Genomic DNA, 15,682 nt, shown 5'->3' with positions numbered 1-15,682 from the left:
TGGGCTATTGGAACCATCACAGATGCAGTTTATCATTAACCAAAACGCCTTAAGTGACTCCTGTCTGTGTACAGCCCTCAATGCCTCTTCAGCTCAGTTAGCACTGTCTTGCCCAGGTGCAGGCAGGTATCCTGTGTTTCTTCTCATTGCTAAAACTAGAGGGCTGGTGACCCACCTAGAAGATAATAGTCTGAGAGAGCCTCTTTGTTTTGTCCCTGAGATTTCAAATGGGTCCCCTTGAGAGTGAATGTGTGCCCCAGTCCCTTGGGGCCATGCTCCCACCCCCAGTCCCCACCTCAGTGCCACGATAACACACTCAGATTTGAATGAGCGCTATGTTCAATGATACCAGCCTCGAGGTCTCAACCTGCCCAAGCCGCCCATCCCACCGCAAGTGGAGGAAGAGTATTACACCATTGCTGAGTTCCAGACCACCATTCCTGATGGCATCAGCTTCCAGGCCGGCCTAAAGGTTGAGGTGAGTGGGGGGCCTGGTGTCACTTTGCCTAATTGTGATTCTTGGTCCTGGCCACTGCCTCTTCTTTCTCTCTCTCTCACCTCCCAATTCCGTGTGTGTGTGTGTGTGTGTGTGTGTGTGTACACATGTATATACCTATATGCTTTTTTTAGTAGCAGCTTTATATATATTTATATACATATATACACACATGTGTATACCTATGTGCTTTTTTTTTAGTAGCAGCTTTATTGAGATACAATTCACTGATTTAACATGGAAAATCCAGTGGTGTGTAGTATATTTACAGAGTTGTGCACATGTGGACTTCTAGTGAGACCGGGACCTGGGACACACAGTGAAGGAAATCAGACATGGGTGACTGCTATGTCCAGCATGCAGTAAATCTTTATTGTTTCAGTGTTCATTATATACCATTTCAAGCACATTATGTGTGATTTCAAAGTGTACCATATGACACTTATCTACATGATTAATTATTCTGTATTACAATACTTTGGTACCCTGATCAGACTATTAGATGCCAATTGGCCAAAGTACACATGTCTATCAATCCCTTCTGTCCAGAACAAAGTGATTCCTCTTAAGCAACTAACTTACTCATCTACTTCTGGGAGCAGAGGGGCACGACTCTCTCCACAGGTGGCTTTCCGGGCACTCATCACCAGCCCCGGTCACCCAGAGGTTTTCCTTCAGGGCGCATGCGTTTAGCGCTCTGCCTTGGGAGCTCAGGTTTGAGGCCCAGTCGTTTGCTGTACAGAGTCTCTGCCAACATGCACATATCATCGAATCAATCTTTCCCTACCCAAAAAAGAAACTGAACACATTAGCTTTCCCTCCCTTTCCCCCACAATTCCTTGCAGTAATCCTGCCCCAGCCTAAGGCAACTGTTGATCTACTTTTGGTCTATAGATTTGCTTACTTACCACATTTTATGGTGTGAGTCGTACATTTTTATGGTCTTTCATGACTGGCTTGTGTCCTTTTTTCCCCCTTTTTTTTTAATAGGACAGAGAGGGCAAAACACAAACTGCCCCCTCTGAGGCTCGAACTCAGGACCTTCAGATTATGAGACTGACGCGCTGCCTACTGCGCTAAGGAGGCAGATCCGGTTGTCCTGCTTCCTGCTTTCCTTCTTGTTTTTCTCCTTTTCTTTCTACACCCTAGTTTACTGTGTTCCCTGGATAAAAGCCAAAGCAAATATTTTCTCGCTTCCATTTCTCTTTTCTTCCTCCATGGAGTTAGAGCTTAAGGTGTTTCCCATTTTGTTTTGTTTTGTCTCATTGCCTCGTTCATCAGGTCTTTATTCAAATTTAACCATCCAAAATGATTTGTCCTTTATAGAATAAACAAATTTAATACCCTGCAGCAAGCTTCTTCTGTGATGATTCCTTTTCTCTGGGCTTCTTTCAGCTGCTGATTTCTTGGTAGTTGCAACCTTTCTGCCATACCCAAGGCTTTTTTGGTTTCTTCACACTAGCAGGCTACTTTACTTTCTTCTGCTGCACAAGCTTCTTGCTTGGAACCCCCTTCTCTACAGATTTGGCTTTTAGTGTTGCTGCTGCTTTATCTGCCTGGAGTTTGTGATTCTTAGTGTGACAAACAGTGTTGTTCTGTCACATGTTTAAGTTGCTCACGAGTTAAACTTCAACATGATTCTCGGGTTCATCAGTAGATTCTTCAGTACTCTGTGATGAATCTTCTTGTATGGTGCTCAGAGGGCTCTTTGGACCTCTATACTTAGCAAAATTCTTCTAAGACTGTGTTGAACACCTTGTGCATGGGTGGGTTGTAGTTACGGTTGAGGAAGGCACCTTCTGCCAAGTGCCATACAGGTCCTCTAACTTGTGGGAAATATTTGCAGTCCAAAAACATTCCATATGACCTCCAGGAGCAAGTTTCAGTGTGCTTACATTAAGCAAAGTAACTCCAAGTGGTGTTTCTGAAAGTCTTGGTAATGCAGTTCTCCTCATTAGAGATGATACAGGAGCCCTGCACTGGGCACCAAGATAGTTTCTCATTTTGCAGTTGCCAGTGCTTGTCCACTACAAAGGCTTTTTGGATAACATGCAGGGCCTTAAGTTTCTTAAGAAGCAAAACAGTCTGTTGTAAACTTCAGCTTTATCTTCAACCACCAAAGAGAGTTCAGCAACTTCCTCAATATGATGACCTTTATATGGCCAGTGCAGGTAAGGCCCAGGCAGCCAGGGCAGAGTGGATGGTGTATCACTTCTGTGTCATGTTCACTGTGTGGTACCAACAGTGCCAGGTTTTGGTTGGCACAAACATGCAGCCCCCGCAGCCCATATTTCCAAAAGCACCCTGGCCAGAATGAGTCGCATTGCCTCAGACTTTGGGAATTCAGCACTCCCTGAAGAAAATGCCTCCTGACCTAAGTGTTAAACAAGAGGCTAGTGGCAAGTCAGCTCCACCAGTCCTCCAAGACTCAGCACTAGTTTGATGACCTGCTTGCTCACTGACAGCACAGAGCTTTCTGTTACTTTTGTCAAAGCAAAAGTTACTTGTGAACAAGGTTGATGATATCAACTGGGAGCCTTGAACACGACAGGCAAAGTCGCATTTTTGCCAGATGACCTCACTTTTGGGAGTACACGGATATCAGCAGGCGGGCACATGCCGTGACAGGGAGAGAAGGCCACGTTCCTCAACCTGGCAGCACCCACAGGAAAAGCTACTTTCCTTATTAATGGGAAAACTTTTAAGTCATGGGTTAGCAATGAGACGCTTTAGTGTCGTTTTCTTTTAGGAAGCAGGACTATTCAATTCCCCTTTCCCAGGTGAGGAAGTCTTGGCTCTTAAAAAGGTGCTACTCATCAAAGTCACAGCTCATCTGCGACAGAGCCAGGATTTGAACCTATGTCTCTCTCCAGATTTGAAGTGCAAGCCCTAATCCACATAGAATTTGAGGGGAAAGCAGAAATGCTCATAACGAGGAAATTGGACAGTTGGTCTTTTTTCATCTGCCTGACAATTAGAAAGTTCACAAGGACAGAGACCATAACTTTTTCTCACACCGTTTCCCCATAACCAGCACATGTAGGTTTCCGATAAATGATGAAAAAATGAAAGTTTGTCTCCCCACTAACTTCCTGCTTAACACTTAAAAGGTCAGGGAACGTTTTCTTCATGCCTGCCCAAAACCCTAAAATTGGGGCTGCACCATTCCCTTATGAGTGCATGAATGGTTGCTAAGTCAGTACAAAGGTGCAGCACATTTTCCCAGATTCTTTAATCACTCTCAGCCTCCAAAGCACCCTCTGTTTTTCCTCCAGTTTGACACTTCCTGCTTCTTTCTCTTTGCCTCTGGTTTCAGGACAGTTGCCTGGGGAACTCAAGGGTGGGACCTCACCACCCTTAAATATGCCCAGGCCTCCAAACACTTCTTAACCCACTGACGAAAAGCTGTCCACAGGAGTGTTTAAAAAACCTCAGCTGAAGCCACTCAAGCTAACTTTTAATCCACACAGAGAAATTAAGGAGAAATACCACAAGGTTGTGAAATGGGGCTTGGTTTTTGGGTTTTTTTTTTTATTTTGCCATTCTGATCTTTGCAACTTGAAATCTACAGAGAAAACTCAAAAGGCATCCTGCTTGTACTACAGGATAATGTGTGATTCTCTCATTTTGCTGTTTTAAAGCATACACCTTCAGTTCTGATGTCATGCTGGCCTTCCCCATCTCCCCCACCCAGTGAGCTTCCTTTCACCCAGCTCACTAGTCCTCTATCTGCCTTTATAGAAGACTCAATGCTATTTTTTTAAAAAGAATTATTTGTTTATTCATATAGAACTGGGGTACAGGCCAGAGATGCGGAGGGTGAGAGGATTCACAGAGACAGAGCGGAGAGCAGAATAGGCAGATCAATGAAGTACACTGCTGAGGGGAGCAGCGGGCAGGCCAGGAGAGGTCTGCCACGCCATGTGGATCTCCTCCTGGGCAGGCGGGAATCGAACTCATGCGGAAGTGGCTTAGGCTTCTTAGTGCTGTACTTTAACCCGCTGCGCCACCAGGGAGCGCCCTCAATGCTATTTTTTTAACTAAAACTTGCCACATCAATATCCAACTCATTTATCACTTCCCTGCCTATCTGGTTCACATAGGTTTCTCTTCCCAGACCTGTGTCAGCTTTCTGCCCTGGTGTCCCAGCCCTTAGCTAAGGCAGTCCTCTATACATAATGTTTTCTTCACAGTATGACAGTTCAGCGGGATTTCCCCTTCATTCTTCAATAACTGTACTTGAATTCCAGGTTTAAAGTCATCTTCCCTCAGCACTTTCAGTCTGTCGTCTGTTCTCTTCTTGCATTCAGTGTTGCTAGTAAAGTAGCTACTATCTGCCAGTTGTTGTTCTTTTGCTCATTATCAGTTGTTTCTCTGACTCAGAAAGTCCTTGTTATCTTTAAAATGCTGGCATTTTCACTAAAGTGTACTTAGGTGAGAGGTTTTTTGTTTGTGTTGTTGTTTCTTTTTTCATTTTTATCCCTCTTGACATGTTATATGTCTTTTCAACCTAAAACTCAGAAGGTCTGCCTAAGAAGTTCTTTAAATACTGACTCCTTTCTCTCTTTTTGTTCTTTTCTTATCAAACCATAATTACATAGACAGGGAAAGTTCTGCTCCTGTTTTCATGTCTCTTAAGTTTCCTGCTTTTCACTTTCATCCCACTTCTACATTCTGATCCATCTTTTAGCTCATTAATTTGATCTTTAACAGTTCAGTCTGTTGTGTTGCTGCTTTAACTTCAGCAGTTATAATCTTCATTTCTGAGAATTCTTCTGGATTCTACGTCATGTTCACCTGTTCTTGTTTCCTACTATCCTGTTCTTTTCCAAAGTTGATGCCCTCTGTGTCTCTCTGAAGGCTATTAAATATGTTTAATTTAAGGTCCTAATGTTACCGTTTATTTTCTCTTTCCTCAGTTATAAGTCCTTTGCAGTGGCATCAGTATTTATTTCAGGTCCCTTTATGGTGTTAGGACAATTCTTGGACGGCCTAAGAAAAGAATGCACACAGTCTAAGAAAAGAATGGCCCAGCTGGGGAGTGTACTCAAGATACTTATCAGCTTCCACTGGTTTCAGTGCCATGTCAGGGATTCTGAACCAAACACTGAACAATGTTAGACCTTTCAGACCAAAGCTCCCACATTCACTGTTCCCATTTGTGAACAATCACAAATTGGTTTTTTGGTTTTGCCATTCTGGTCTTTGCAATTTAAAATCTACAGAGAGAACTCAAAAGACATCTTGCTTTACTATACAGTAATGCTTTATGTAATTCCACCTGCCCTACAGGTATGGGGTAGGGGGTCTAGAGAGGAGTTAGCCAGTCTGGCTGCTTCTACCATGTTATCCCCAGTAAATGCCATCACTGCTGCTGCAACTCTAACCCAGGCTCCACCACCTTGAAATCTGGCAGTGTCAGCATTGCCCCCAAGTTTTGCAGCAAAACCTCTGAGCCATCCTGGACCACAACATCCATGCACCAGTGTGATTCCTCACAATTTCTACTAACTTTCCCCCCTTCTTAGCTGGTCTTTGTATCCCTTTACTCAGTCCCTGGATTTGTTGTATAATGGGGAAACTGCTGTTCATTCCATCTTCCATCTTGAAACTAAAAATCTGGGTTAATCTTTTAAATCAAGGTACAGTTTTTTTGTTTTTTTGTTTTTTTTTTCTCAGAGAGCTGTAAAAATCTTATAAGTCCTCCTTTAAGACAAAGAGTCTCCAGCCTTTTGTACAAACACCATTGAACATTTGCTAATAAAGTGCCACCACTCCTCGACTCAGAATATTCCAACATCTGCCAAGTAAGCTCAGGATGTCACAGGAAATGCACTGGAGCTGAGGGTGGACCAGCATGTAATAGGAAGTTAATGGATCCCTGGGGTATTCTAGAGGTGTTAGGGATTCTCCCTCCAGAGAGACTTCAACACCCATTTCAGCCAGAACCGTTCCCCTTTTTTGCTTGTTTTTACCTTTTTTCCTGTCTATTTTTGCTAAAGTATCCAACTGTCACCGCTCTTCCAGGAAGCACACAGTCACCTGCCCTTGAGACTTCTCTGCTTCTTTGTTCCATGGTGTCTGCGTAAGTTCTTTGAAGCACACTTGAGAGACTCGAGTGAAAAATAGCTTTTGGTTTAACCAACTGTTCTTTCCCTATGATAAATTCTATATCTTCCATTTTCTTTTTCTTTGAATTTGCTTCCTGGCTCCATGTCATCTTCACCCTCAGAATTCCTTACTGGAACCTTAGGAACACCTTAATTCCTTCTTGAAGTTCAATTGTATCTTTAAAACATGTTTTAATGATGAAGAGGATGATGATAAAGCTGCAGTCACTTCGGTGCCAGGTAGATCTTAGGTAGTTGCTATTAATCTTCACTCAGGTCCTAAGAGGTTTATATCTTCAGATTTTACAGATCTACATGAGACAAATTAGGTAAATTGCTCAGTGTCACATAGCTAATAAGTGGTCAGACAGAGATTTGAGCCCCAGTCTCTCTGAACTTAAACTTTTGCCGCTTTTCTTTCCCCTCATTCTTGTAATTTTGCATTTGCTTTTATTTATAGTAGCTCTTACCTTCTCTCTAGTAAATGAACACTCCCATAAATTATGTTTAAGAACACAATGTTAGCATTTCTGCCACCGTATTTTGCATAGAATATAAGCTTAGCAAGTCCTCATTGATGTATTTCACTCTGATTATTGACTTGGATTTACTTGCTCACAGTCAGTCTCAGTGCTGCCATGACTCACATGCCAAAAATTATCTTTAATTGTTATTAGAGCTACAAGGTTGGTAAGATGCTGGTCACCCTCGATATGAAGAACTTGCATTTACCTATACCCTTTCCTGGAGAGAGTCCAGTGAGATTGTTATGTTTGTGCCTAGAGTCTCATGCACCCTGCTTTTCCAGTGATCACCCTTATAATTTAATAAGTAACATTTACCTTTCAGCACTTGCTAAGTGCTATTGCATGCATTAGCTTACATAGACATTCCAAAAATCCTGCAAGTGGGTGTTATCTTTCTTGCTGTCGCCTGTGTTCTGTGGTGGGGAATCTGTGCATGGAGCTTGGACAGAGTCATTCAGGCAGCAAGTGGTGAAGCCAGGACTAAAACCAGAACTTCAGCCCAGGGCCTAGCCCCTGCTCCCAGAACGGAGTCTGTTCTGAGTCTGCCCCACTCCTCTCTAGGCTGGGCAGCAGCCTTTGCCCCAGCACTTTCTCACCCAGGCATGGCTCCTCCCCATACTTGGTCCTCTTTCCAAGGTAGGATGTGGTGGTGAAGGCTGGCACTTTAGAGCCCCCTTGCCCACCTTTGATGCCTGCCACCACCGTTGACTTTTTGCTTGAACCTCTGTGAATGCCTCCGCTCTGCTGAAGCTCAGTGCTACACCTGTAAAATAGGATAAGCCCCATCTTATAAGCAGTTGTGATTATTGCATCTACGCACAGAGCCTGATGGGGGATTGCAGTGTATTCGGTAACTCTGCAGATACCACAAACTGGGTGTTTAAAACAACAGAGATTTATTTTCTCACAGTTCTGAAGGCTGGAGGTCTGAGATCAGGGCATCAATGGAGTTGATTTCTCCTGGGCCTGCAGACAGCCGCCTTTCATCCTGTATGTTCTGTGTATTCTAATCGCCTCTTCTTATAACAACTGCATTTTAACTTAATTACCTTTTTAAGGGTTCTGTTTCCCAATACAGTCGCATTCTAAAGTACAGAGGTTAGGACTTACCTGTGTAGGGGTGGTGGAGCAGGGTGCAGTTCAGTCCATGACATGCAGCGTACACACCTTTCCCCTGTGAATTCAGCGATACCTTATGAACAGAAAGGAGAGAGGACACATAAGACCTTAATAACCTGGGTGATTCTGCCCACCATTCCTTTCAATGCACCCCATGGTCCCATGGACTCTGGCATGCCATGGTCCCCTGTGGAAGAAGATGACATGAAGGTTTGTCTTGCCTCCATCAGCAGCAGTTCCCCTACGTCTAAACATGAGCTCAGTGTGATCCTCACGTTCAAGGAGATGATTTCTCATCCAGCATGGCCAAGACCCCAGCCAGCTCCTTCTGGTGCTCTGGTGAGAGCAGCAGTGATCAAGGCTAATTGAAGCTGTATGTGGGTTTTGCCTTGAACTCCTTGAGTCATCTCAGACTGTGCTGACAGCCCTGCTGTGTCCAGACCTGCCTGAGTGGACTGCGGCTACCCATAAGTCCCTGAAGCTGGCAGCTCCCCTGCTAAGGGGAGGGACTAGGAGTCGAGAGACAAATGTCCCCACCCACAGTGGACTGAGTCTGAGTTTCCACGTTCTGTCCCCGGGTCCTGGTGAAGTCAGCCCCAGCGGCCAAGGCAGAGCCTGCTCACCGCTGGTTCCTCACTGGTATCTCCTCAAACCATCTCTCAAGTTAATTAGCTGGACCTAAGTCCTTGTCTCAGAGTTCCTTTGGGATATCCAAAGTTAGACAAGAATCTACCCCTCTAAGATATTCCTGTAGCGTAGCAGTCTCCACAGACGGTCTGCCATTGATGTTGTCCAGGAGCCTGCTGAGTATAAAATCCCACTCCTAGAATTCCCATTGAGGTGAGTTCTCCTAGATCACTCTGGGCTTCCAGCCCTGGGACCAGACCTACTAAGTGCTGTCTTCTGTCCTTCCAGGTGATTGAGAAGAACTTGAGTGGCTGGTGGTATATTCAGATTGAAGATAAGGAAGGATGGGCCCCAGCAACCTTCATCGACAAATACAAGAAGACCAGCAATGCCTCGAGACCCAACTTTCTGGCTCCATTGCCCAATGAGGTGACCCAGCTCCGGCTGGGGGATGCAGCAGCGATAGACAACACAGGCAGTGAAGCCATAGGCCCCTCCCGGCCCCTGCCCGATGCACCCCATGGTGCTGTGGACTCTGGCATGCCGTGGTCCAAAGACTGGAAGGGTGGGAAGGAGATGCTAAGGAAGATGTCTTTGGACATGTCCTCGTGTGCAGGCTATGAGGAGATCTCAGACCCTGACCTGGAGGAGAAACCCAGCCTCCCACCCCGGAAAGAATCCATCATCAAGTCAGAGGGGGAGCTGCAGGAGCGGGAGCGGGAGCGGCAGAGGGTGGAACAGCTCAGGGGCTCTTCACCCAAGCCTCCTGGCATGATTTTGCCAATGATTCCAGGTAAACACGTCCCCCTCTCCCGGGACAGCAGGAGACCAGAACCCAAACCAGATAAAAGCAAGTTGTTCCAGCTGAAAAATGAGATGGGGCTGGAGTGTGGTCACAAAGTACTGGCCAAAGAAGTGAAAAAGCCCAACCTCCGGCCTGTCTCCAAATGCAAAGCTGACCTCCCCGAGGAAAAGCCAGAAGCCATTACACAGAACCCCTTCTTGAAGTCCAAACCTCAGGTTAGGCCCAAACCAGCTCCTTCCGCCAGGACAGAGCCACCTCAGGGCGAAGACCAAGTGGACATCTGTAACCTCAGGAGCAAGCTCAGGCCTGCCAGGTCCCAGGAGAGACCCTTCTTGGATGGGGAGAGCAGCCACCAGGCTGTTGGGGGTCAAGACGGGGCCTTCGGCCGCAGCCTTCTCCCTGCAGAGGGACCTGGCCGTGCCCAGGACCGGACAGGCAAGCAGGATGGGCTCGGCCCAAGGGAGGTGGCCTGCAGAGCCCCACCCAGGCCAGCCAAGACTGCAGACCTCGTGCCTAAGAATGCTCCCAGCCCTCTCCAAGAGGCTCTTCAGCAGCGGCCTGTGGTCCCACCCCGGAGACCACCTCCCCCCAAGAAAATCTCCTCATCATCCAGGCCACTTCCAGAGGTCAGAGGCCCCCTCCCAGAGGTCAGAGGGCCCCTCCAAGAGGTCAGAGGGCCTCAGCGTGAGGCCCATGAAGGCAAGATAGCTCCTGCCCCAGGCCGGGCACTGCTCATCCCTCCAAAAGCCAAACCTTTTCTCTCCAACTCTTCTGGGGGCCAAGAGGACTTGCGAAGCAGAGGCGGGCTGGGACCACGCGGGACAAGCAAAGTGGGAGAAAATCGGGAAAAAGTGACCACGGCCTCTCCCCTCCACACAGATGGCCCAAAGGACTCTTTATATGTGGCTGTGGCCAACTTTGAAGGAGATGAAGATACCAGTAGCTTCCAGGAGGGGACAGTGTTTGAGGTCCGGGAAAAGAATAGCAGTGGCTGGTGGTTCTGCCAGGTCCTGAGCGGAGCACCCTCCTGGGAAGGGTGGATTCCTTCCAACTATCTCAGAAAGAAGCCGTAGTCTCCTGCCTCCTGCCTGGAGGTCCCACACGCCCCTGGTGGCTTTACCCCATATTTAATATGCCTCTTAATTTATCATTCTCCACACAGCTCCGAAGGATGGCAGACTGGAGCACTGTGGTTTCTTCCCTCCTGGGGGTGGAGAGTGATCCCCCACCACAGCATCCTCTGGAGACTCAGAGGCCACACCCTTGTTTTTCTCCATGTCAGCATCGCTGCCTTAAGGCCGCTGGAATTGCCACCAATGTCCCTGCCCTCCCAGCAGCAGGACCCTGATGCTCCAAACTCTCTAGGACCAGAGCTCCCAAACTGCAGGAAAGGGCTCTAGTGGCTTGGACCAGGCATAGTAAGGGGCAGCCCTCCTTGATGCCCCGCCCAGTCCGTGATGACTTGCTCTGCATCCTCCTGTTTCTTAGAGCTCAGTGACTTTATTCATTCCGTTTCCAAAATGCCTGTTACCAGAGTGAACATCCAGTAGAAGCCGGCTCCATAGCCAATCCCAGGGAGGTGTCCTCTTTCTGAGGCCTCAGGTCCACAGGCCTCTCAGGGTCAACCAGATGCAGCTGCCCCAAGAGTGGGCATGGAGGTCCACTGGGCCATCAGCCTTCATCGGGTGTCATGGGACCCTGATCGGTCCTACAGGGGTTGTGCCAGCCCCAAGCTTGAGTCACTTTCCTCTGCAGCCTCCTGTCCATCTCAGACTTTGAAACAAGAACCCATGCCCCTTCTTGGAGCATTTTACTCTTGTCTACCTAGAGCAAGAATCTTCGGGTTGGCTTATATAAGAGGGTCTTGCACAGGCTACTCGCCTTATGAGATTCCCCTAGCTGAGTAGCAAGTAGGTGTTAATTGCTGTCCTTGGCCTTTATAAACAACCCTCTCGTAATATTATTCCCTTTTTATTGATGCAGAAACTTGGGCTCAGTGTGCCTGGGGCATGCTAGCTAGGAAGAGGAGGAAAGAGGTTTTGCCATCAATGCCTGTGCCCTTCCCTCTGGAAAGGCGAGCCAGAACGGGGAAAGGAGCTCGTTATGAGACCTACAGGGCTTCCTTGTTTGGTTTGGGTGAGGGGCAGTTGGTGGCTGTTCCCACAACCAACACCACTCCCACCCGCTGCCACATAGACAGAAAGCTACTCCTGACCCAGGTGGTAGGCACTGAGCCCTATTCCCTACTCCTGAGCTGGTGCTCCCGCTGGGGGGTGGGTCGGGGAGCTGAGATGGCCTCACATGCCAGCCTCCAGGGGCTCTGGTGGCTCAAGGGCCAGCAGCTGCATCTCCAAGCTGGACATGGCATTCCAAAGTCCCAAAAGGAGCTAGGGGCCCAGGGCCAGACGAAAAACTGCCCTTCTGCTTGGCTGCATCCTGCTACTTGACACTGGTAGCGAAGCTTTCTTGTTTTCCCCCATGGACTCTCCCTCTGTTGTGCCACTAGGAGGAAGCCAGGGAAGCCCTTCCACGCATGCTGACAGGTATGGTTTGCTGAGGTCTGCAGGCCGTGGGAACCATCAGTGCGCCTGTAGCCCCCACTTGCCAGGGCACTTTGCAGGAGCCTTGGAGGGAAGATGGCAGCCAGGCTGGGAGAGAGCCGCTAACATGTTTCTCTGAGTTTTTAATCCACTTTGGTTTAAATGGCCTTTGTGAAGCTGTGCTGCAGGATTTGCTATACTTCAAAACACAAATTTTTTTTTTTTTTGCTTTGATTTGCTTTCTGCATTCGTTGACCTTTTCATTCATTGTGAGCACCTATTAGGTGCTAGGTGCTAGGTAGTCCATGATGCATGGGACTCCATGCCTGGCTGTGGAGAACTGTGAGTTTTATTTGCTGATTCCACTGAACAGGCTTGTCTTTGGCCTCATTCCCTCCTCCCGGGCAGCCACTGGGTGGGAATGAACTGTTCCCACCTCTCTCTGGACAGAAAGTTTTCCTGCAAAGGAAAGAACTGCCTTTTTAGTAGTAGTAGTAGTAATTAGTAGTATAATAGTAGTAGCAGTAGTAGTATTCTGATGTGAACTGAAGGTACCGAGGCTACATCCCTCCCTGTTCACTGTCTTTCCTCAGGACACTCTGGCCTTGAGGACACCTCTCTCCAGCTCCTACCACAGCAGTGGGCACTTCCCTTGGCAGCTGGAAGGTCTTGATGGCCAGTGGCCCTCCCCAAGCGCTGTCTTTGCCTGGGCACTCAGGTTCATGGCAGCCGGGACCGTGGCCACTATTCTGTAAGAATCTTTGACAGAACATATTGCAAAACTCTTGGAGTTCCAGTCATGGGAAATGTCCCAGGCCAACAGCAGAACTCCCTGCCAGGCTCCGGGCAGGTCAGCAGTGCCTGGACCCACCCCATCCTTTATATCTGAATCCTCACAGCAATACTGTGAGGTTCAGAGGACCAGTCCCCATCTGCAATGAGAAAACAAGGGGATGAAGTTACTGCCCTGTTAGATGCTCCCCCATCTAAATAGTGATGAGCTGAGATTGGAATCAGGTTTTTTTCTCCCCAATGCCCTTGACTGCCTCTGCCATCAGCAGCGAGATGACCATGCAGCTTCCAAGGAAGCAGCTGACCTCTCTGAATTTAGGTTTCAGCTCCCCCCTCCCTCCACCCCATGATCATGCATGTCAGTGGGTCATAGGTCATAGGTCAAATGCCAACCCCAAAGGCAAGCAAAGGTAGATATTTTATTTTTGCCTTTTTTTCAGTCCTGCTTCCTTCCTTGTAATGACTCTCTAATAACCTGGGACAAAACTATAGCTTGTGCCATTGTATCTTTGGAACAGCCACGTTTTAGGAGCACTACTTGATTTAAAAAAAAAAAAAAAGGTGGAGAGGGCCTTTGCTCAGATTGTTCACTCAGTATCTCCTTGCCCTCTCAGTCTATGTCCTTGTCCCAGGCTCAGACTTGGGGAGAGCTGGGCTCTAGTTCCACCCATTTTTAATGTCCTGACCCACTGAAAATTGCTAGAACCACAGCAGGCTTCCAGGTGCCATGGAGGGTTCTGCCCCAGAGCCCCTGTGTATCATCCATCTTCTTTGGCATTTTTGGCCTTAAAACATTTTGATCCCACTGGGGATTTCTTTGGGTTAAATATAGCCAAGTAAACTTGCTGCCTTGGAGAGCAAGTGCTGGGTCTCCCCAGGGTCTGGTAGGACCGTAGAATAAGGGATGGGACAGTCAAATTCAGCCTCTGTCAAGTACCCAGCACTGAGTGGGGTAAAAAAGACATTGCTCCCGTCCTCAAAATAATTGCCAGCAGACATGATCAAAAACAAAAACATCGATGGCTTGTCCTGTGTAGTCATTGTGCCTCATCTCTTAAGTGTTGGATCAGGCCACCTCGGGGAAGTCTTGGCCTTGCGTGGCTGTCCAGGCACATCCTTCAGAGCTTTTGCTACAAACAGCCATAACAGACCATAGACCAGAGATTACCTAAATGTCAAAAGTGTGTGGCCTGTTTAAATGAGGAATTGGCTGTATGGAGGCCTGATGGTGTGGGATGCGCTTCTCACCCTGTAGGCTTCCTCCTAATTTGGCTGAGGTTCTAATGTCTACACAGACCACAGCCCCGAGATTCCCTGGCCAAGTGGTGTGACCACGGTTCAAACCAGGAGGCTCCACGGGCTTCACTTTCCGAGGAACCCACAGATTTGACGTCCAGCTCTGTGAGGTAATAACTGGTTTCTGGGCCTACCCTGCCAAGTTATGGAGCCTCTCATCTTGCTAAACATTCCATGTTCCTCTCCCTTTCATCCTCTATCCCATAACTATAGTCAGGACAAGGGGCTCAAGCTCTGTTGTCCTTGAAGAGGCCAAACCCAGTGCCACAGCCAGTGGCCTTCACGTTCAGGTCTATAAACCTGTCCCAGCAGGTTTGTTACAGCAATAAGCAATCCTAATACAGCTAAAGTGACCAAGTGTATCCCAGCGTCTGCCTGTCACTGCGTTGGTGCCATATAATTGATGGCTGTGCCCCTTGCCCTCTTACAGGGTGATGACAAACTAAGGCCACCTTAGCTACAACTCACATTCCCTGCTTCAGGGAGTCACCCAGTAACAAGGCCATTTGCATCCCTCCAGAGACGGTGGACACTGACAACATTGCCTCATTTCTGCTTTTGAATGACCTGGATGTCCCTGGATTTCTCATTACTCTTCATGCCCTCATGGCAAACTGACACATTTGGTGGTGGTATTTGTTTCCTTTTAATATGAAAAAATACATGAGGATATATAATGTGAGGGGGGAGGGTGATGGACAATTAGTTGTAGCACGTATAGACTATATACCATTAGAATTTTTCTTTTTTTTTTTTTTAATAAAAAATGTGCTTGACTGGTTTCAAGCTTCATGGTGAAATGCAGTGTGGTTGGTTCTTATTTGAAGAAAGGGTGTGCAGCTTTGTGCCTCTTGAGCTGGAGTTTGGGGATCAGAGAACAGGAAAACCTGTGTGAGCTATGTTTGGGAATTACCCAGAAATAGGGGTGACCCCACTACCAGGTCCTCACGTACCTTGCATTGCACTACGGTGTCCTAAAACCAAGGGATGCTTTGTTGCATTCATTGGGTATCACCCACATATTCTCAGCTTTGTGCCCAAAGGTGGAAAACTCCACTGTCCAGGGAAACTGTAGCCCTTGGTGGCATTTCCTGGTGGCGAGCAATGGAAAACTCATAGGAGGGGGTTTGGCCATAGTTCGAAGGTGGATGGCACTAACTGTCATTTTACTACTTTCCAAAGGGCAGAGATGAGGCAGAACCAGCCCCCAATATTAAACGGCCATGTTCCTGGGTAGGTCTTTAAACAAAATGACACAACTACCCCAACTTCCTAGAGAGACAATCAGAAATGCAGAGTCACTGAACAAAGGAACTCCAAAGGATGACATACAAGGCAGCCTTCCTTGGAGGAAACATTTTAAAGAATAC

General features: G+C 47.5%; 1 protein-coding gene and 1 non-coding gene across 3 annotated transcripts in view; one reads left to right on the top strand and one right to left on the bottom strand.

Annotated features, from left to right (window-relative positions):
* Positions 1–15,085, top strand: part of SH3PXD2B (SH3 and PX domains 2B) — a 107,613-nt gene extending 92,528 nt beyond the window's left edge. For both annotated transcript variants that reach the window (XM_012722573.1, XM_012722572.1), the window contains 2 exons: positions 353–478; positions 9,168–15,085. In XM_012722573.1, coding sequence (XP_012578027.1) covers positions 353–478; positions 9,168–10,757 — 1,716 coding nt within the window. In that variant the 3' untranslated portion in view covers positions 10,758–15,085. The remainder of the gene's footprint in view (positions 1–352; positions 479–9,167) is intronic.
* On the bottom strand, positions 1,510–1,582 carry TRNAM-CAU. The gene has a single exon. It is a non-coding gene; the product is annotated as a tRNA-Met (tRNA).
* Positions 15,086–15,682: the final 597 nt, after the last annotated feature.

Source organism: Condylura cristata, unplaced genomic scaffold (assembly GCF_000260355.1).
Source record: "Condylura cristata isolate star-nosed mole 26May11 unplaced genomic scaffold, ConCri1.0 scaffold00008, whole genome shotgun sequence".
NCBI classification, from domain to species: domain Eukaryota; kingdom Metazoa; phylum Chordata; class Mammalia; order Eulipotyphla; family Talpidae; genus Condylura; species Condylura cristata.
This window is presented reverse-complemented; position numbering and strand designations above follow the sequence as displayed.